Here is a 22,454-nt window from a genome sequence, read left to right as displayed (position 1 = left end):
ATGGCTTTGGACCTCAATTCAAATGAACCATTATGATATGATGGCTAGGACTACAATTGCTATGACAGCTTTAGGACTGCAATTACCACAAACAGTTTTGCACTCAAGTCTCCATCAGTGAACAGTGGATAAGTTCAACAAAATAGACTTCATGTAAAAACTGTAATGAATTTTCCTGGTTACATAACTGCACTATTTGACCCTATAGTATTGGCACATTTATAGAAGGGATTTATTTATTTATGTGTCACCCAGATGAGGATGGGTTCCCTTTTGAGTCTGGTTTCTCCTCATATCGTCTCAGGGAGTTTTTCCTTGCCAACGTCGCCTCTGGCTCACTCATTGGGATAATCTATATCCTGAATTTATATATAACTGTAGAGCTGCTTTGGGACAATGACCATTGTTAAAAGAGCTATACAAATAAACCTGTTAAAATGTTTCACCCATTTTACTTGGAGAATCATGGGTGTTGGTGTTGTAAAGCATATTTCAAAAGACATCTAAAGTATCCTTCAATTTCTGAGTGCCTTAAGTGCTTAAAAAGCTGGTGCGCATTTAAACACTGGTTGAAATTGAAGTTTTTTTTTTTTTCTTCATTAACCATAATTAATACAGATGACTAAAAAGTAATTGGCTCAGTATTTCATTGATCATTCAAGGTTTCCCATCATTGTTTCCTGTCAGCATTCCTGTCCCTAGCACATTTGAAAACAAAGTTACTATTGTGGAATTGTAGCACTTGTACAAAACAAAGATTTGGCTGATTGGCTATGTTTAGGATTAAAGGGTGGTTTATTTTGCCCCTTCCTCAATGCAAAGCAGTTAAGATGTGATGTTAGCAAAATGGTGTTTACTTATGGTATCTTTCTTACATACCTTCAATTCTAACACTCAGCCTGCTTCAAAGTTTTTGTGTTATTTTGAATTTATTACAACAGAGAGTTCACGCTTGTGTATTAATCTGTGTCATCTGCAGCTACCATCAAGCTGCTCTGAATGAAATGAATTGTTTTAGGACATGGCGCTACTAGAATCTTATTATGACATTTATTTCACTGGGATTATTTATGAATGTCACATTCTGTATAAGCTCTGCACCAGTTTAACACAGAGCTTATGACTGTGATGTTGGAACAGAGTAAAGTTTTATCTGTACAGAGCAGCCAGAGAGTTTTGGAAAAATGTACACAAGATAAATACGGGGATAAGGAATGACCTTGACTGCCTATTCGTCATCATTAACTGGAGGTTGAAGTTCTTATACATAACTCTCTCTCTCTCTCTCTCTCTCTCTCTCTCTCTCTATCTCTCACACACATACACACACACACACACACACACTTACAAACATACATAATACTCAATTGGTTCAGCTTTATTGTGCACTTGTCATCCATCCAGTTTGCTTTCTGAACGAATTAGGATGAATTATGAGTACAGATCACAGTACTCAACCTCCGTGTATGTGGTTTCTGAGCCCTTTTGACCTACATTTTACCCACCTCCTTTTCTCAATTTACTCTACCACCCGGTTGAATGAGAATTATTTTAACAAATTGCACTGGTTTGGGTAAAATCCAATATAAAAAGAAATTCAACAGCATTTTTAACACAAATATCAAAGGTCATGGGAATCAGAAAAAGGGGATACAGGGCAGGAAGTGGTTTACTAGCGGATTAGATCATGTTCAAACAATGCACGTGGGCGACGTCAGTCCGCAATGGATTGTTTGAGCCTGAAAGGTCAATCGTATCACTCACAGTCAAATTTCTTTCGTACTGTCACACATTTCTCAAAACTCCCTCCCACATCCCATTTTAAAATTGACTGAAAAAATGAGAGCACAATTCTGTCATTAGGTGAGGTATAACTCTGAAATAGCTCCAGACATGGTTATAGAAATCAGGACAACTGTTGATCATTAAGGAAACACATGCAGCACTGAGATAGCAGAACCATTATGGCACATTAGAGCTGTTATCAACTACAGTAATGTGAGGCCAGTCATCACCCGCACACTAATTAAGATAAGGTTGGTGTGTGGTTTGTGTACATGACTGTGTATAATTAATTTTCTTTGTTTGTTTTTATCACACACTGCAAAAAATCAATATAGTCAATATAGTCAAACTTTAGTATTTCCTATTATACGATTATTGTTAATATGAAGCAAATGTTGTTTTGGTATGTTGGCAGATTTTTTTTCTTTTCTTTTTTTCAACAGCATCTAAAAACAGGCTGAATAATCTTAAATTTGACTTATAATAGTCTCATAATAAGAAATATTAAATACATTTGCCCATACTGAAGCTATGTTCACTTGCTAAGATACCATTTTTGCAGTGCAATACCACTGGCAGGTGTAACAATTTCTAGCTCTTTTTAAAATCCTGCATATTACAAATAATACAATTTGATTATTCTTGCTTATTATTTATTCAGAAGGCACAGGTGAAGCTAGGCCATGGCATATTGTGAAACGAAAAATGACTACATTGCATTTTAATGTATTGTCTTGTTAATGTCTAGTAGAAAATGATGTTCTACATAACACTGAGCTGTAGGAAGGTGAAGGCGGGTAGAAAAAAAAGCAGCATAGCAAATAATAGCAATTTCACAGCACACCAGTGTGTTAGGAGGTGTGAGGCAAACCGATTAGTTTTCCTGTAATCAAGGCCTCTATTTTGAAAGTCTTTTCATCTTTTTATAAGGGCAAGATAAAGAAGACCTGGCAACACAAAATGATGATAACTGTACTAGTAGTAACAGTTCTGTTTGTTGTGTCTGGCCTTGCATAGTGTCTGCTCCTTATCAGGGATATCCACACAATGTCAGCTATGTCAGTGACCTTCAGCTATGGAACTACTGTATAAAAGTAGAAATTAATATTTTTGGGTTCTTTATATTCCACCATTAAAGGGTGGTCTTTTAAATGCTCAAACCTGTAAGAAGACAAAACTAAGGATTTTATTTCCTCAGTATGTGCATTTGTTCATGTGAGCATTTGTACTCACCCTGCTTTGATGTAATCTAGGAAAGTGTGTTCCGCCTCAACAGAGAATGAAAGCAACGTCACCTTGGGAATTAGAGAAATCAGAGCATTTACAAGACCTATGGATACCATATGTTCCACACGGCACACCTGCTTTATAACATGCCTTCAATCAGTAAACACACAGACACCTCTAACTATCACAGTAGTGCATTGTTGCTCATTAGTATAAGAGCTGCATAGTATATCTCTTTTTTTCTATCATTATTACAGAAGGCTGCAATGGCTAAATGAATCTCCTAGCACAGCTAACAAAAATATTTTCTGTGCTTTGAGAATTCTAATCAATCTCAAACAAAACAGATGCTAGCAAAATCCTGGCATTCACCTTATGATAGCAGATAATTTTGCTCAAAATAATCTTTAGCCATATCACATTATGGGTTCTCTCGTGTATTTTAAGGCATCTCATTCTCTATCAAGAAATGATAAAGTTGGATTTTTATTCATTTTGTGCAGCTTTAATTAGTATGGTCATGATTACAAAGGGAGCCACAAGGTTACTATGCTACTGTAAAGCCAGATGATGGATTACTCATGCGTATAATTATACAGTGGCTTTCCCTCTTTCAGATCAATGCAGGGATTCTAACTGGATTAACAGCCTAACCAGTGTAAACTAAAAAGAGATTTATTACCCATAATAAAGGGGTAGACAAATCACTAACCCAGGAGGGACTTTACGTCCAAGTGGAATTTATATCCAGGCTAGTAGTTTTTTTTATTTGTTGTTGCCTGACTGACAAATGGGATTAACAAAAAGAAAGAAAGAAAGAAAGAAAGAAAGAAAGAAAGAAAGAAAGAAAGAAAGACAAAATACTATTGACTTTCTTAGAACAAAATTTTTCAAACAAATTTTCATGTCTACATTTAAACTTAATTCATTTCATGGTGGTGTGACACACCTATGTGTATAGCTCATGCTACTGATTCCTAATCCCAAAGCCACTACACACATTGGCTAGCACATTCTGGTTGATGGCAGAGCTTTTTTTCAGTAGGTGGATTAATTAGCTTGCATGATGACAGATGACCTTTTCTGTATCAGGAACATGCAGATATGTCAAAACCATCACGAAACTGAGCAAAATAAAGTTGGATGCAAAGCAACCATATAAATCTAAACCTGCTTAAAACATGAAGTCACACTGTGCTTGAACATAGCAAAAGAAATTTAACATGCTACTTAGACTCGAATATCATTTACATGTGATTACAAGAGAGAATACCAGTTTTCAGAGCTAAAACCTTAGCCAATAACTTGATGTGCGACATTAGAAACTTTGTTAGACATGGATAATAATTGTACTGATTTGTTTCACTTTGTCTGTATTAATACAGTTAACAATAGTCTTGCTTGAAGTTTGTGAACCCTTTAGAATTTTCTATATTTCTGCATAAATATGGCCTAAAACATCAACAGATTTTCACATAACTCCTAAAAGTAGATGAAGAGAACCCAATTAAACAAATGAGACAAGAAAATATTATACTTGGTCATTTATTTAATAAGGAAAATGAGCCAATGTTGCCTATCTGTGAGCGTCAAGAGTATGTGAGGCTTTGCTTTCAGTATCTGGCGTGACACCAGATGATGTATCTATTGTGCAGCAATAACTGCAACTAAACGTTTCCAGTAACTGTTGATCAGTCCTGCACATCAGCTTGGAGGAATTTTAGCCCATTCTTCAGTACAGAACAGCTTCAACTCTGGGATGTTGGTGGGTTCCCTCACATGAACTGCTTGCTTCAGGTCCTTCCACAACATTTCTATTGGATTAAGGTCAGGACTTTGACTTGGTCATTCCAAAACATCAACTTTATACTTCTTTAACCATTCTTTTACCATTACTTGTGTGCTTAGGGTCTTGCTGCATGACCAACTTTCTCTTGAGATTCAGTTCATGAACAGATCTCTAGACATTTTCCTTTAGAATTCACTGGTATGATTCAGAATTCAATGTTCCATGATGGCAAGCTGTCCTGGCCCAGATGCAGCAAAACAGGCCCAAACCATGATACCACCACCACCATGTTTCACAGATGAGATAAGGTTCTCATGCTGGAATGCAGTGTTTTCCCTTCTCCAAACCTAACACTTCTCATTTAAACCAAAAATTCTATTTTGGTCTCATCCATTCAAAAAACATTTTTCCAATGACTTCTGGCTTGTCCATGTGATCTTTAGCAAACTGCAGAGGGCAGCAATGTTCTTTTTGGAGAGCAGTAGCTTTCTCCTTGCAACCCTGCCATGCACACCATTGTGGTTCTGTATTCTCCTGATGGTGGACTCATGAACATTACCACTAGCCAATGTGAGAGGGGCCTTTGGTTGCTTAGAAGTTACATTGAGTTCATTTGTCACCTCACAGACTATTACATGTTTTGCTCTTGGAGTGATCTTTGTTGGTCGACCATTCCTGGGAGGGTAACAGTGGTCTTGAATTTCTTCCATTTGTACACAATCTGTCTGACTGTGAATTGGTGGAGTCCAAACTCTTTAGAGATGGTTTTGTAAACTCTTCAAGCTTGATGACCACCAACAACTCAGAAATTGTCCTCAGAAATTGTGAGGTCCATAGAATTTGTGATACTCTTCCACAAACATGTGTTGTGAAGATCAGACTCTCATAGATCCCTGTTCTTTAAATAAAACAAGGTGCTCACTCACACCTGATTGTCATTCCACTGATTGAAAACACCTGACTCTAGTTTCACCTTTAAATTAATCCTAGAGATTCACATACAGTGCACAAAAAATTAAGGGAACACTTAATCATCACAGTATAACAACAAGTCAATTAAACTTCAGGGATATCATTCTGTCCAGTTAGGAAGCATAAGTGTTTGTGAATCAGTTTAACCTGCTTTGGTGCAAATAAAAGTTACAACAGTGCACTGGAGCGGCAACAGCAAGACAACCCCCAAAAAGGGAATGGTTTTGCATGTGGTGGCCATAGACAATTGCTCTCTCCTTATCTTTCCTGACTGATTTGTCTCTAGTTTTGTGTTTTGTTATGGTCCTTGTCACTACTTGTAGCTTGAGGCAGTACCTGCAATGCAATCAGTTTGTACAGGTAGTCCAGCTCCTCCAGGATGGCACATCTATACATGATATCGCAAGGAGGTTTGGTGTGTCTTCCAGCACAATTTCAAGAGCATGGGTGAGATACCGGGAGACGGGCCTTTACATTAGGAGAGCTGGACAGGGCCATAGAAGCGCAACAACCCAGCAGCAGGACCGGTATCTGCTCCATTGTGCAAAGAGGAACTGGAGGAGCACTGCCAGAGCCCTACAAAATGACCTCCAGCTGGCTGCTGGTGTGCATGTTTCCTACCACACTATCAAAAACAGACTCCAGGAGGGTGGCATGAGGTCCTGAGGTCCTCTAGTGGGACCTGTGCTCACAGCCTAGCACCGTGCAGCTTGATTGCCATTTGCCAGAGAACACAAGAATTGGCATGTCCACCATTAGTGCCCTGTTCTCTTCACGGATGAGAACAGGTCCACACTGAGCAGGTGACAGACGTGAAAGAGTCTGGAGATACCATGAAGAATGTTATGCTGCCTGCAATATCATCCAGCATGACCGGTTTGGCAGTGGGTCAGTGATGGTCTAGTGAGGAATATCCTTGGAGGGTCACACAGACCTCCACGTGCTAGCCAAAGGTACCCTTACTGCTCTTAGATACCAGGGTGAAATCCTCAGAGCCTTTGTCAGAGCCTTATGCTGGTCCAGTGGGCCCTGGGTTCCTCCTGGTACATGACAATGCCCGGCCTTAGGTGGCCAGAGTGTGTAGGCAGTTTCTGGACGACGAAGGCATTGATGCCATTTACTGGCCCTCATGTTCCCCAGACCTGAATCCAATTGAGAACCTCTGGGACATTACGTACCGGAGCATCCAAAGCTGCCAAGTAGCACCACAGACTGTCCAGTAGCTCACTGATGCCCTGATCCAGGTCTGGGAGGAGGAGGACACCATTCACCATCTCATCAGGAGCATTCCCAGATGCTGTCTGTAGTGCATACAGGCACATGGGGGCCATACACACTACTGATGACATTATGAGGTGCCTTGATGAAATTCATGCAAGTTGGATCAGCCTGTAATTGAAATTTTTTTACTTTGATTTTTGGTTTGATTTTGAATCTAGCCCACAATGTGTTGATGATTTGGGCTTCCATTGACCATTGTCACATCATATTGTTCTCAACGAATTACACGATGGATGTAAGTAAAGATTTTCAACTTGAATATTCCGTTCATCGAGATCTAATGTGTGATTTAGGTGTTTCCTTAGGTTTTTGAGCAGTATACTTTTGCCACTCACAGATCTGTATTACCGTAATTTTCGGACTATTGAGCGCACCTGAATATAAGCCGCACCTATTAACTTTAAAAAGAAATTTTTTTTTGTACATATATAGGCCGCACTCGTCTATAAGCCGCAGGTGTCCACGTTGTAACATGAGATATTTACACAGAAAGATGTTACACAAAGATTTTTTTTTTTACTTTTAATTAAATACGTACCGTAAATGCTTTTTTCCGAACAGTGCCTGTAACACGGCTGGTTAAAAAAATAAAAAATACAGTTGCCTACCAGGAAAAGTCATTGATCGCTACCTTCATCTTCCTCCTGCGCACTAAAACCACTAAAGGCGCCTTCTTCAGTGTCGGAATTGAACAGCCTCAGAATTACCGGTACTTCGTCACACACTTCCTCAATCTCTCTTTCGTTGTCGCTCTCAATGTCACTTACGTCTCGAGGCAAATTTGCCCTTGAGCTTGTGCTATCCTCTTCATCACGCAGCAGTCCAGCCTTTCGAAACCCGCTGGTGATGGTAGATTTTATGACACTGCTCGACGCTGTTAGGATCCACTGGCAGACTGGAGCAAAAGTTGCTCTTCGCATGCTATTTCCTTCTTCGACAGCCAGATCGATCGCCTTTAACTTGAAAGCTGCATCATATGCATTTCTTCGTGTGTTTTCCGTGATGAGGGGGTGTGCATGAAGCGCAAAATGACTGATCTGAAGAATTTAGTGTGAGTGCGTTTGATTTAATTTGAACCACTGAATCCACTGTGACCTGTTCGGTAATTTCATTGGTCTGATGTGACGAGGCTAAATGTTTTGGCAGCATGAAGCGCGTTAGCTTGTAAAAATCCATAAATTAGCCGCGTCATTGTTTAAGCCGCAGTGTTCAAAGCGTGTGAAAAAAGTAGCGGCTTATAGTCCGGAAATTACGGTATATAAGTAAAATATGTTATTATTATTATTATTATTATTATTATTATTATTGTTGTTGTTGTTCATTCAGGTTCATTTGGTATTATATCCATATACCATATATATATATATATAAGTATATACCATATACTTACCATTTTTTGCCTAGTCAGTTAGGTTTCCAGACAACCAAGGGCCCACCCATGTATAAAAATAAACATCACATCCTGGATATAAACAATTGTGAATACTCCATTCTCTAAACTGTAACACTGACAACGAATTGATGCAGGCCAATGCTGACAGTGACCATAAACCAATGTAGTTTTTTGTTTATGTGTCATATTTGCTTCCTTTTTCTATCTAGAAACACTGGATCTATTTAATGATGTTGGTCTTGTGTTTAGAGAGCAAAAGTATGGTTTCCTAAAAGTCTCCATACATAGAGGAAATTAACCCTTTTAAGCAAAACGTCTTCTAAAAATATTCATACTTAGTTTATATATAATTTTCAGATAGCCTTTAAAAATCCCATTGACAAAAAAAGAACATATTGAAATCATTCTCATGGCTGGATCAGGAAGCTGTCGTAAGGTCATGATTACACATGATGCTGTTGCCAATATTATTAACAAATTCAAAAAGATTGGAAGTGTTGTGGACGAACTGAGAATTCTCTGTCCACAAACATCCACTGACAAAGGCACAGCTGACGTGGTGCTGGTATACAGTCTCCTACTGTATGGAGACTTTTGAGACACCCTGTACAACAAGAATCAGCAGCTACCAAAATAAATGTATAGTTGTTGTAAGTAAGTATAAAGAAATGTAAGTATAAAGACAAGAATCTTTAGACATTTGCAGGCCAGAGACTCACTGTTCCAGAGTTTATGTATCTTCTCTTCTTTGTTTTCTTTTTGGCATTCACCACCTGAAATCCCCAAATTAAAAAAATTCAAAGTTATCATTGTTAACAAGAGATCAAACAAAATATATTACTGAATACAGCATGAAAACACAAATAATCTCTACAGAAAGAAAATCACAGATGTAAGACATGGCAGAGCTCAGAGTGTGTTGATCTCTCTGGTCCTGCTGGGACTGTCACACTCCATTACAATTGCTTTCACATCCAACATGGCCCCATAGGGATAATACTGTAGGACACCTACTACACATACTCACATGCTGCCTCTTTTTCGCCATCCTTGTGAACTGTTTCACTGTTTCAAATTCTGATATGCCCAGCCTTCAGTCTTACTTCCTGCATCCTTTTAAATGTATCTTTTCTGTATGCTTTCAGATAAGCTGGGAAAAATTCACCAGTTCTCTAGCTTGTAATAGTGTCTATGCTCTATTTGTTCTTATTCAGTAATTTTCTCTCTCAGGCCCTGTATTAAATGTTTGATTTTGTAAAAATATTAACAAACTTGATAACACCTGAAAAAAATTAGCAAGCTTAGTTACTAACAGGGTCTGCAGATGATTGTGTTTTTCACATAAACTAGCATGTCTCCAATTTTTATGCTTGCTTAATGATGTATTCTGGGGCATTTTAACCATAAAGCTGCAATACATAACTTTTTTTGGTTAAAAATGTACAAAAATCAATTATGTATCGATTATACATAAAAAATAAATAAATAAATAAATAATAAAAATCAGTGTTCGAAACTTAGCTTACCCTGATTCACAACAGTAAGCTTATAGTAATGATTTATAAATTTAACAGTCAGGTCAGATTTTGCGGGAAATGTCATTCGTCTTTGCATGGTTATGTCACATTCATAAACAGATAGAAGAAGAGCTGGTTACTATATCGCATGTGTGGGGGCTGAGGATGGCGGAGTGTTTGTAGCTTGCTTTTACAGTTGCTTAGAATTTAAACTGATGGCTAGATGGCTGCTTTAATCTGGATCATTCTAAATGCAATCATCACTGACATCTGGGGAATCAGCTTTTGGCTGTTGTGAAACCCAGGAACTTTGAAATATGAAGGGATTGAAGAAATGGCTTTTTTCTGCTGAACAGGTAAGATATTTCAGTGGCTCAATAGGTAGCTAGATAACATTAGCACACTTGTTTACTTGATTCAGCTAGGTATCGAGTTTCCTATGTCTTTTTTTGTTGTTGTTGTTTTGCTACGGTCAATGTGGTAAATTGCACTTATTTTTGCTAGCTATGAGAGAGAGCAACTCACCTCTACTCCAAGAAAACCGTATCCAACTCCAGCTCCGTTGTCAAGTATTGGAGCTAATATACACATACGAATACCTCAGTGTTGCCAAATCACGCAAGACAAATAAGCAACAGCTTCAATAACAAGCCCAAAATTATTATAGCCTGTTACGACCTCAGTGTAAACAGACTCAATAAATGAGCCTGCAACATATTAAACTGAACTTATTTTATTTTAAAAAATCATCGAACAGCAACAAAGCTTATAAGGAGGACAGACACATTTCACTCATCTTATATCACCTGCAGAATATGATTGGAGAGATGGAAAAGATTACATTAAAACCATAGCTACTATTAGTATATATGAGTATGTTATGTTTTTTTTTTTGCTGTTGTTATAATCTGTAATAAGTGTGAGGGGGAGAAATACAAAACAGCAGTGATATTATTGTGAGACTGTGAGCATAAATGTAAAAAAACAAACAAACAAACAAAAAACAATAAAGCAGCTTGTCAGATATTCCTAACAAGCAACCAAATTTTTTAAAACAAGCCCAAAAAACGGCAATTCGCGAGCCGTGATTTTTTCAAGCAACTTCAGAAAAAAAGAAGCCCAAAGTCGCTTATTATAAGAGGACTTGGCAACTCTGATGAGTATACCTCAAACCATAAGATTCATCCACACATACGAGTAGTATGTGTAATATGCTGAACCACAACCCACGTAAAAACCCACGTAATAATAACTCCGCAAGTAACTTGCAATTTTATGTTTCAAACAGAGATGGCGAGGGGGAGGCAAAAGTTCGGTACTGCAGCTTTAACCTTAACACTATTCATTTCAAGTGAAAAACATTTGGTATCAATGAGAATCTACTAACATTACACCCAAAATGCAATTTACTTAGCCTGAAAGTTACTTTGGTAACTGTATTTGTGTGTGCAAATTAAAATTTTTGAGCATATTTTTTAATTTGTGGAAAGGCCATTCCTGTTTGTGTGACAACCATTTACTAGGAATTTGATATAAATTATGGCATTTTAAAATAAACTGAGAGTGTCTCAAAATAATAACTTAATATTCCTATGGTGAAATTTGTTTATTAGATATTCACTGCACATTTGCACCTCTTTAAACAGAACCTTAGAAGTCTTCACTAACACATGCCTTATTAACATAATACACACTCATGTTGGCACTCTTTTATTCATTTATTCATACCATATTTTTAACAGGTTTTCAACCTGTCATTCTGCCTTAAGCTGGTCTTATACTTGAGTTTCAGTTTCAATTTACTTTTCAGTGAGCCTGCTTTACATTCTAGATATGCTTGAGGCCACACAGGCCTTGATTGTCACTTGTCCGGGCACAATGATGGTTAGAGTTTTTTTTTGTTTGTTTTTTTGTTTTTGCCTGACTTCAGCAAATTCCTCTGGTGTTAAGTGACCTCATCAAGGAGTTGAGAGAACAACAGATACAAGTGCAGAGTCCTCAAGGAAAAAAGTTCCTTTGACATCTTGCAGTGGTAGGAACAAAAGCAGGCAGAAGACACCACTGAGTAGTCCCACTGAAGAGAAGACAGTGCTTTTTGATGATTATAGGAGCTAGCAGTGGAGCCAAATGCAAGAGTTGTTAGCAGGAAAGCAACAGTGCATTGAAGTATGGAGCTCAATGGAGCCTAGTACAGCCTCCTCACATACAGAGATAGCCCCTGATTTGCTATAAGTGTGTCTCATTCTCTAAACTTAAGGCCCTTTTTGGCAGAGAGCGCTGATAGCTGGACAGCAGAGCAGACTGAAGATTGTAATGAAAGGCAAGAGCACAGCTCAGCATCAGCACTGAATGTGGTAAAGTCCAGATAAGTGCCTAATCCATTTTGTAGTACATCTGTAATACATATGGATGTGGCTGAGCGATTCCTTAATGCACTGAGTTCATTGATTAGCTCTATGCATACTGAAAAGGGCAGGCATACTGGCTGCAATGACAGATGCAGAAACACTAGGCTTGAATGCAGAAACACTACCCCAATTGCTATTTCACTTCCTCGGGGTCACGTACAGAGCTTGCCAAAATTGTAACAGAATATCAAATTCCTTTGCGTTTGCATTTCCCATGCCTTTCACAGAAACCTGCCAATCAGTGTTGGGGGTGGGAGTATACTATGGGGCGTGTTTGTATTTGGAAGTGTCGTCAGTTACAGTCGTACAGTGTACAGATGATTGTGCCAGTGCTTTATTTTAAGATAAAGAAGGATAAATCTATCATCATAAAACTAGAGATTTCAGCGGAACACTGTTCGCATAAAGTATTTCTAATAAGTTTACTGTTGCACCTGCGCTCTAAAAAATACACATTTCTTGAATATTGTATTGACGATTAATTACCCTTCAAAACTCAACATGTGTCACATCAACATTCTTATCTTTGGTAATTTTTTTGCAACTAAGGGAATCCCAAAAAAAAAATTTTAAATGAAAATTATATTCTTCTCAACACATTTTTTGTTAAATTTGGTCTAGTTTCTATGCAAAACATGCTGCTTATTCTACACAATACATCCGTGGGATGAAAAGTTGTGTTTAAAAGCCAACTTCCATGACCCTAAGGCCTGTTCCACACTGGATGTGTGAGCAGAGCAGAAGCAGCGTGCTTTTGTTTTGGCGCCTAAGGGTAATTGCTATTGCTATTTTGCTATGAAAGGATCATAAGACATGGGATGTGCAATTGCAAATGGATTTTATGTTTCCATTTGAAATTTGGCAGACACTGTACATTCATGTAAATGAAAACGCAAACACGATTTGCGTTTTCATTTGCATTATGTTACAATTTATGTGTTCACACTTAGGAAATGCAATTGCAAATACAGTTTGCAACTGCTTTTGACAATTGTCTGCAAAATACTTCCATATTAGTGTACTACAGGCAGATAGTTAAGAATGAAAAGCTGCACTGCGTGTACACTGAATGCTGGTTTGAAAGGATATGATACATGGGTGAACACTGCATAATTTGCATCTTCAATACAGTGGAATACTTAATACTGGCCACAAAGGAAACAATCCATGCATCAAACCATGGGAGCCACAGCAATAGCAGCACATCACTGTGCCTGTTTACACAGTAGAAGAGACAAGTTTCAGTCCATACAGGAATTTGCGGATTTTTTTTTAATGATTGTTACAGATTGTTTAATGATCTTTTTTGCAGAAAACTACTTGAATTGACAAAACTGCAGTTGCTTGAAATTGCATTGCACGGTCTTTCGCAATGATGTTTGTTGTACTCTGTTCAATGCATGTGAATCGAAGACTGAATGTGCATTGTGATGACATCACATGATGTGTCTTTGCCAAAATCTGCAGAAAATCTATGGTAATTTTGACCTCCAAATATTGCAGAGTTTGCTTGATTTTGCATTAATTTCTGCAATCGCAAAATCGTGATATCCTGGAGGGACTGCAGTTTGGTTGGTTTAAATTCCATTGTTGGAGCTCGGTACAAACATTCTGCACCAGCTGTCATTAGTACCTACTGTAGACAGGTCTTTGGTGCACAGGCTCAAAAGGCATTAAATGACAGCCTCATGTGATGCAACAGACTTCACTTAGATGCTGATCTGCACTGGAAGATTATTCCCATGGAACTGGGCTGCAAAGGCTGCATCAGCGAATGGAAGGTGCTCAGGGAACACATTGTTGCTGGTGCAGCAACCCAAAACACAAAGGTGGTTTTGTGCCAGAACACAGCATGATCAACCCTTTAAAAAAATCATGATTTACTGAAACTGCCAGAGGATCACGGCATTTGTTTTGAAATGACTCAGCTAATGGTGGAATAGATTTTAGAAGTAGAGCTTAATAACAACAAAGTAGAGCTTAATAACAACAAAGCAGTGGCTAGTGAACACACTGTCCACAGGGTATCATTTACAGTTTTCACTATTGGCCAACATCAAACAGACAAAGGTTCTAGATCCAAGCTATTTGGTTATTCTGACTGTGGAATTGCAGTTGCTGCTAAAAAAAAAACAGGCAAAATAAATCTTACTTTTGAAATAGGATTTTACATTGTACATTTATTTTGTAAATAACTGTCATTCCATATGCAATGCATAACAGATGTGAAATGAGTGGTGAACAAACAGATCTGAAGGATGTAAATTTCCATTTTCCAATTTCTTTGGAACACAGATGATTTCTCTATTTGCCCATAAGCATAGAGAAGCAGAACATCTTCATTACTGAGAAGAAGTCCAGCCACCAAGACTTACTGCTGAGAGAAATGTATTCCTTTGTTCTTATATTATATATATATATATATATATATATATATATATATATATATATATATATATATATATATATATATATATATAATTAGACATTATTATATTTGAATTGTTGCTGCACATTACATAAGTATTTTTTTTTGTTTATTGTATTGTTTATAGGACTTAAGTGTACCCTGCATGCAATGTAATGCAAAATAAATCAATTAAGAAATGTAAATGAAATGTTGCAATTGGTTGTGGTGTTTAAAATTACACTGTAGTCTTTGCAATTTTACATGGAGGAACATTATTCTGAAATTGTTCCACAAATTGTAGATGCAGTTTTTCACAGATTGGTGAACCTCTGCCCATCATTACTTCTGAAAGACTCTGCCTCTCTAAGATACTCTTTTTAAACCCAATCGTGTTACTGACCTATTGCCAATTAACCTCCAGCTGTTTCTTTTTAGCAACACTTACTTTTATAGCCTTTTGTTGCCCAGTCCCAACTTTTTTAGACATATTACGGCCATCAAATTCGCAATTAGTGTACCTTATTTTTTCCCTTAAAATGGTACATTTCCTCAGTTTAAACAGATATGTTTTCTATGTTCTATTGTGAATGACATATGGGTTTATGAGATTTGCAAATCACTGCATTCTCTTTTTATTTATATTTTACACAGTGTCCCAACTTTTTTGGATTTGGGGTTGTATTCATTTGCGTCCATAAATATATGCAAAAAATAATTTTTAATCTTTTTTTTTTTCTCACCTGTCCAACTTGACAGCTGTCTTCATCTAAGTGCAACCAGTTACTCTCGCCAACACTCAAGACAAGGTGCACCAAAACTCAAACACATCTAGTGTTTCCTCACCCAAATGTACGTGTGATATAATTCACACAATTGTTCTTTGCTAATTATTTGCAATTTATCCTATAGCACACACAAATACAGTAAGTGCTCATTATATAGATTCAGTACATCAGAGCCTCAGTGTATAAATCATAATGTATTAAAAGATAATGAAAACTCACGCTCTGTATAATCTTAAACTAACCTTTTATTGTACAGTCCATGTTTTTGTATGGGGTTGTACGCAAAAGTTGCCCTTACAAAACCAACCAACTAATACATTTTTTCTGTCGTGTCAGTGATACAGCAGTGCCGATTCACCTAACCCCTTTTACACACACACACACACACACACACACACACACACACACACAATTTTCACTGATGTTCTGTCAGCTATTGAGACATGACAGTGACAAGGACCTCCTTCACCACTTAATCCAGTGACACACTCTCTAATGAGTCTGAAATAGGGCCGTTAAAGGAAGAACAGGTATTATCACATACTAGCCTCTGCACAGCGGTGAAAGCTGCTTTAATTACACACCAACCGAGCCCTGTCAAGGTGTGTTAGTCAATATTAGTCACAATTTGCCAGGATTAGGTGGATTCAAGGACGTTTAAATGATTTTTTTTTCCATTTGAAAAAAGAATGAATCCACTCCCATTTCCAGCACATAAACAAAGCTCCACCGCAGAACCTGGCTTGTAGCGTTCAATTAGCATTAGCATGCTATCTAGAGAAATCATTAGCATGGACTGTCTTGACATCACTTTCAAGTGCACTCAGCCATTAAGCTGCTTGAACACCACAGTATAACACAATAAACATGGAAAATTCAGATCATACTGATTCATGAAAATGGTCAAGAGTGCCTTCACTGTCTTATTTTTCCTATTAATGAGGTTTTGAGCTTTAAGCGCTGTTGGTAGCATTGTTAGCATCGCTAGATAAATGATGGGCCATTCACCCACTTAAAAGCCAAGTTATAACACTATAAACATTCAGCTAATACTGATTTATGAGAATGGTCTAGAGTGCCTTCACTGTCCAGTTTCTTTTTTTAACGTAATAGAAATGTTATGTAAAGCAGGTCATTCAAACGATTCAAATATTGTCGCAACGGACCAACTGCTGCGCTGGCGGTGAAGAGACGGCCCCGCTTCAATGTTGTGGACAGTCAGGAAGCACCTGGTGGTGGGGCGGAGCCGCCGACACACCCTTGGCCGATGAATGGTGCACCGCACGGGAAAATTCCACCATCCAGCAGACGAGGGGAGAGTATAAAAGGCCGCTCTTCTGCTCGACAGGGGAGAGTCCTCTCACGTGACATGTGCAAAAACCTCATTTTTGTAACGTTACAATGGCCTCCTGTGCGTCTGTGCTCCACCCACCGCTGGCTAATTTCCTTACAATATATATAAAGCTATATTTTAGGTTTTCTCTGCCGCATAATGTACTTTTAAACAATTATTGTTTAATCCTGTTCTACACATTTTCCAGGTTATTTGTAGGTAGGAAATAAAAACAATAAACTGTTGCACCTTTAATATAATTAAGAGCATTATAGAATTAAATGGAAGAAATGTCTAAAATAGTTAAAAAAAAAAAAATAAAAAAAAAAAAATACAGTGTTTTCCAATGATGACAGCGGGGCACATGAGGGTTTTTCATGGTAGCTGAGCAGCACTTGACCTTCCTTTATCAGAAGATTAAATAATATATTTGAATAGTAAATAAATTGTAATTCTACTGACCTCATAAACATTGAACTGACTCTGGCCCCGTGACAGCTCCCGGTAGCTAGTGGAAAATTCTCCAATGAAGTCATGGCTGAAAGGCAAAAAATTATAATAGCTTTATGTAAAAATGGGTACTTTAATTTCATTCATTCATTCAGAGAGAAATAAGAGACATACCTGCCAAGAGAAAAAGGAGACATACCTGCCATCCCTGTCCCAATCATATATTTCCACCTTAATTGACCTAGAATACATACAACATGGGTTTCAAGAAACATAATTGAAGAGCAGGAAAAATAATTTATTTGTGTCATTAGCTGCTTTCCAGACACTTTTAAAACTGAAAAAGCATGATGAGGGTATATCAGGCTACATACAAAACCAAATAACCATACTAAATAGTAATAGTAGTATTAGTAATGTTGCCCTAAAACCAGCCAATAATCCCATTAGGTAGAATGTTCAGAATTGCTTGCTCAGAAACCAGTGCCTGGCATGAAACATGGTTTAATTACATTTCATAATTTATTATTATTACACTTTGAATAATTAAAATCTCATTCTTTTCATGGAACAATAATTTTGCCAATTACACAGAGACACTCTTGATTTGTAACCTTGCTACTGCAAATAGGTAATAATGAAGCACATGCCATTAAGTATCCAACAAAACAAGCCTATTGTGATTTGCAAGAACTTGCAGAACAACAAAAACAAGTTGGGATAGAAATCTTGCTGCATTCCGTCTGTCAAGGCATGTTCAATTCTTTTTGAAGAATTATCTCAAAATAGCCTCAGGGTATGTGAGGAAAGTCAGCAATATTTGAGAATTAACAGAACATTTTTGAAGTGAGAAGTTAGCAGCCTGAACTGGGAAAATCGTGTGTCTGGTTGTTTATACTTTCCAGAGAAACTTGACACATGAGATTAACAGGAACATCATAGGTTTTAATACATAAGCAATTAGACTGATTGACAGAGTTAACCACTGTGCCAGTGTCTTGCTGGGAGACACATTAGCATCAGTGCACAGAATAAAATGGTTGCCAATCAAATTAATACATACAGTTGATATTAAAATAAAATGTTTTATTAAATGATCAGAAACGTTTTAGGGAAAATAGGAAAAATAAAAAAAACTTACAAAACCTTGTTGCATAAGTGTGCACACCCTTCTATAATTGGAAATGTGGCTGTATTCAGAATGAACCAATCACATTCAATCTCATGTGCAAAAGTAATTATCATACAGCTGTCATTGATTAAATTAATCTGATTATGACCAAATAAAGAGCAGATGTTTCTGTAGGATTTTCTTGACACCTTCTTGGTTAAATCTAACTTCTGAAGCCATGGTCCGCAAAGAGCTTAAAAAGCATGTACGGGATCTCTCTTGTTGAAAGATATTGATCAGGAGAGGGGTATAAAAGAATTTCCAAAACATTAGATGTAACATGGAACACTGTGAAGTCCATCATTCACAAGTGGAGAAAATGGGTAATCACAGTGACATTAACAAGATGTCACGTATTGTGACGGAGTGGAGATAGGACGAATGCAATTGCAGTATGAACAGTTTATTTTAAAAGAGAGACAGGCAGACAAATCCAAAACGCGATCCAAAAACGTAATCCACAAACATGCAAGAGGTCAGGCGATCGGCAAACAGGCATACACGGGGCAAAGCAGGATTCAAGGTCGTGGTCACGGAAAACAGGATCGAGACACAAAACATGAAACTAACAAGGACTATGAACTGGGAGCAGAGAAACCAGCGTGAACTAACTCTAAACATGGAACGTGACTATGACTACTAAACAAACTAATCTAACTCTATGATACTATAGCTTATCTATTCTAATATTCCACGTTGTGTGCTGGGAGGCGCGCCGTATATAAGCGGACAAGATCAGTGTCGTAAATGCTCACAGCTGAGGGCGATTCAGACACACGTGAAAATCCCAGTCAATGACAGAACAGGGAGGAGACATGACAGAAACATAAACAAAACACACGTGTACAGATGTCATTACTGTCAACAATGGAAAAGCAGGTGCTCGCGCATTCGCGCTTAGAGCACACTGCTTCAAGGGGGAATCATGACAGAACCCCCCCACAAAGGCACCCCTCCCAGAGTGCCTTTTCATTTGCGGCCCCAGCCCCCTGGGCTGAATGTCCCAAGCAGAGCCAGGAAACCGCACGGTGTTCTTGGCGGCGCAGGGAAGTGGAGCGACGTCCCTGGCTGAACAGGGAGGCAGAGTAAACGACCACAGCCGGGCAGACAGGCTGAGCGACGTCCTCGGCGGAGCAGGGAAGCGGAGCAACGTCCTCGGCGGAGCCTGCAAGCTGAACTTGGCTGGTCATGTCAGCAGACTGGGATGTGAGCAAAGCTTGGTTGTCCGTGTCAACAGACATTTGGTTGTGCATGTCAGCAGACGTGGACGTGAGCAGAGCTTGGTTGTCCCCTTCAGCTGACTTGGGCGGGAACATAACTTGGTTGGTTAGGTCCTCAGACGGAGACATGAGCAGAGCTTGGTTGTTTGTTTCAGCAAACTCAGGCGTGAGCAGAACTTGGTCGAACGGTTCTTCTGACTCTGGCGTGAGCATAACTTGGTGGGTCAGGTCATCAGACGGGAACATGAGCAGAGCTTGGTTGTTTGTTTCAACAGAACTTGGCTGTGCGTGTCGGCAGAGTCGGGCGTGAGCAGAACTTGGCTGTGCGTGTCGGCTGAGTCGGGCATGAGCAGAACTTGGCTGTGCGTGTCGGCAGAGTCGGGCGTGAGCAGAACTTGGCTGTGCGTGTCGGCAGAGTCGGGCGTGAGCAGAACTTGGCTGTGCGTGTCGGCAGAGTCGGGCGTGAGCAGAACTTGGCTGTGCGTGTCGGCAGAGTCGGGCGTGAGCAAAACTTGGCTGTGCGTGTCGGCAGAGTCGGGCATGAGCAGAACTTGGCTGTGCGTGTCGGCAGACTCGGGTGTGAGCAGAACTTGGGCAACCGGGTCGGTCGACTCGGGCGTGAACTGAACCTGGGCGACCGGCTCAATAGACTTGGGTGTGGGCTGAACTTGGACGACCGGGTCGGTAGACTTGGGCATGGGCTGAACTTGGACGACTGGGTCGGTAGACTTGGGCATGGGCTGAACTTGGGTGACTGGGTCGGTAGGCTTGGACGTGACATCAGGAACTTGAGACTTGACTTGAATTTCAGAGACTTGAGACTTGAGTTGGACTTGGACCTCCGGGACTTGAGACTTGACTTGGACTTGGACCTCCGGGACTTGAGACTTGATTTGGACTTCAGAGACTGGAGACTTGACTTGGACTTCAGAGACTGGAGACTTGACTTGGACTTCAGAGACTGGAGACTTGACTTGGACTTCAGAGACCAGAGACTTGACTTGGACTTGGACCTCAGGGACTTGAGACTTGACTTGGATTTCAGAGACTGGAGACTTGAATTGGACTTCAGAGACTAGAGACTTGACTTGGAATTCAGAGACTGGAGACTTGACTTGGACTTGGACCTCAAGGTTGAGCTCTGGTGCTGGAGCCTCCTTGTTGACCTCCATGTTATGGCGGAGTATTCTGTCACGTATCGTGACGGAACGGAGATAGGACGGATGCAATTGCAGTATGAACAGTTATTTATTTTAAAAGAGAGACAGGCAGACAAATCCAAAACGCGATCCAAAAACGTAATCCACAAACATGCAAGAGGTCAGGCGATCGGCAAACAGGCATACACGGGGCAAGGCAGGATTCAGGTTCGTGGTCTCGGGAAACAGGATCGAGACACAAAACATGAAACTAACAAGGACTATGAACTGGGAGCGGAGAAACCAGCGTGAACTAACTCTAAACATGGAAAGTGACTATGACTACTAAACGAACTACTCTAACTCTACGATACTATAACTTATCTATTCTAATATTCCGCATTGCGTGCTGGGAGGCGCGCCGTATATAAGCGGACAAGATCAGTGTCGTAAATGCTCACAGCTGAGGGCGATTCAGACACACGTGAAAATCCCAGCCAATGACAGAACAGGGAGGAGACATGACAGAAACATAAACAAAACACACATGTCCAGATGTCATTACTGTCAACAATGGAAAAGCAGGTGCTCGCGCATTCGCGCTTAGAGCACGCTGCTTCAAGGGGGAATCATGACACAAGAACAGGACATCGCTCCAAAATTTATAAAAGGACAAGACAAAATCTTACCATTGAGACTGCCAAGAAACCACCAACAACATTAAAGGAGCTGCAGGAATATCTGACAAATACTGATTAATCTGTAAAATAAATCAACCCAAAACATGTGGCAAAATGTTTTATGGTCTAATGAGACCAATTCCAAAAGGTATATTTGGCACAAAAAAATTTCCACAAAAAGAACACCATACCCATGGTGGAGGAAGCATTATGCCTTAGGGCTGCTTTTCTTCAGCTTGAATTTGAGCTTTTTTTTTTTTTAAGGTTGAGGGAATCATAAATAGCTACAGTACAAATAGCAGTTGATTTGAGTGTAAAAATTCAGGTGTCTGCTAGTAAGCTGAAGATGAAACGGAATTTCTCCTTTCAGCACAACAATGACCCAAAGCATACACGCAAATCAACAAAGGATTTGTTGATACTTCATTTATAGAAGTAGGTTTTACACAACAACTGGGGAAAATATCCCAGCTGAGCCTGCCAGCAGCTGAAAAGAATCAAAACCAAATCCAAAATCCAACCTACCAGCCACTGATCAAATGACAATACAAGACCGAGAGAGTAGGCTTCTGTAACATCACACGCTTCAGTGAGTCAAAGGGCTGAGCAAGAGAATCAAATCACATCTAAATCAAGATAGAATCTATGAAAGTAATAAAAAATCATTCATGCTGAGCGGGAGCTCTTGAAATCTTCTGAAAATTAATGGTGCATTGTATGCCCTAAGACAACTTTAACTTGGATTACATTGATTAATTCTAAAACCATTTGAAAAATAAATGTAACCCAGGTAGGGTGCTATATAGACTAAATAGTTATGGCTATCTCTCTGCTAAATGATTCTACCTTCATGTTTCATCTAAGAGGTTTTTCATTTGAAGTTTGAGCAGTAAG

General features: G+C 39.1%; 1 protein-coding gene across 1 annotated transcript in view; it reads right to left on the bottom strand.

Moving 5' to 3' along the window:
* Nucleotides 1-22,454, bottom strand: part of cpne5a (copine Va) — a 98,987-nt gene that overhangs the window by 16,054 nt on the left and 60,479 nt on the right. The window contains exons 11-14 of the mRNA XM_017467157.3: nucleotides 17,550-17,591; nucleotides 17,363-17,438; nucleotides 9,167-9,220; nucleotides 3,019-3,080 (exon numbers count right to left, since the gene is read on the bottom strand). Coding sequence (XP_017322646.1) covers nucleotides 3,019-3,080; nucleotides 9,167-9,220; nucleotides 17,363-17,438; nucleotides 17,550-17,591 — 234 coding nt within the window. The remainder of the gene's footprint in view (nucleotides 1-3,018; nucleotides 3,081-9,166; nucleotides 9,221-17,362; nucleotides 17,439-17,549; nucleotides 17,592-22,454) is intronic.

The sequence above is a fragment of the Ictalurus punctatus genome, chromosome 5 (assembly GCF_001660625.3).
Source record: "Ictalurus punctatus breed USDA103 chromosome 5, Coco_2.0, whole genome shotgun sequence".
NCBI lineage: Eukaryota > Metazoa > Chordata > Actinopteri > Siluriformes > Ictaluridae > Ictalurus > Ictalurus punctatus.
This window is presented reverse-complemented; position numbering and strand designations above follow the sequence as displayed.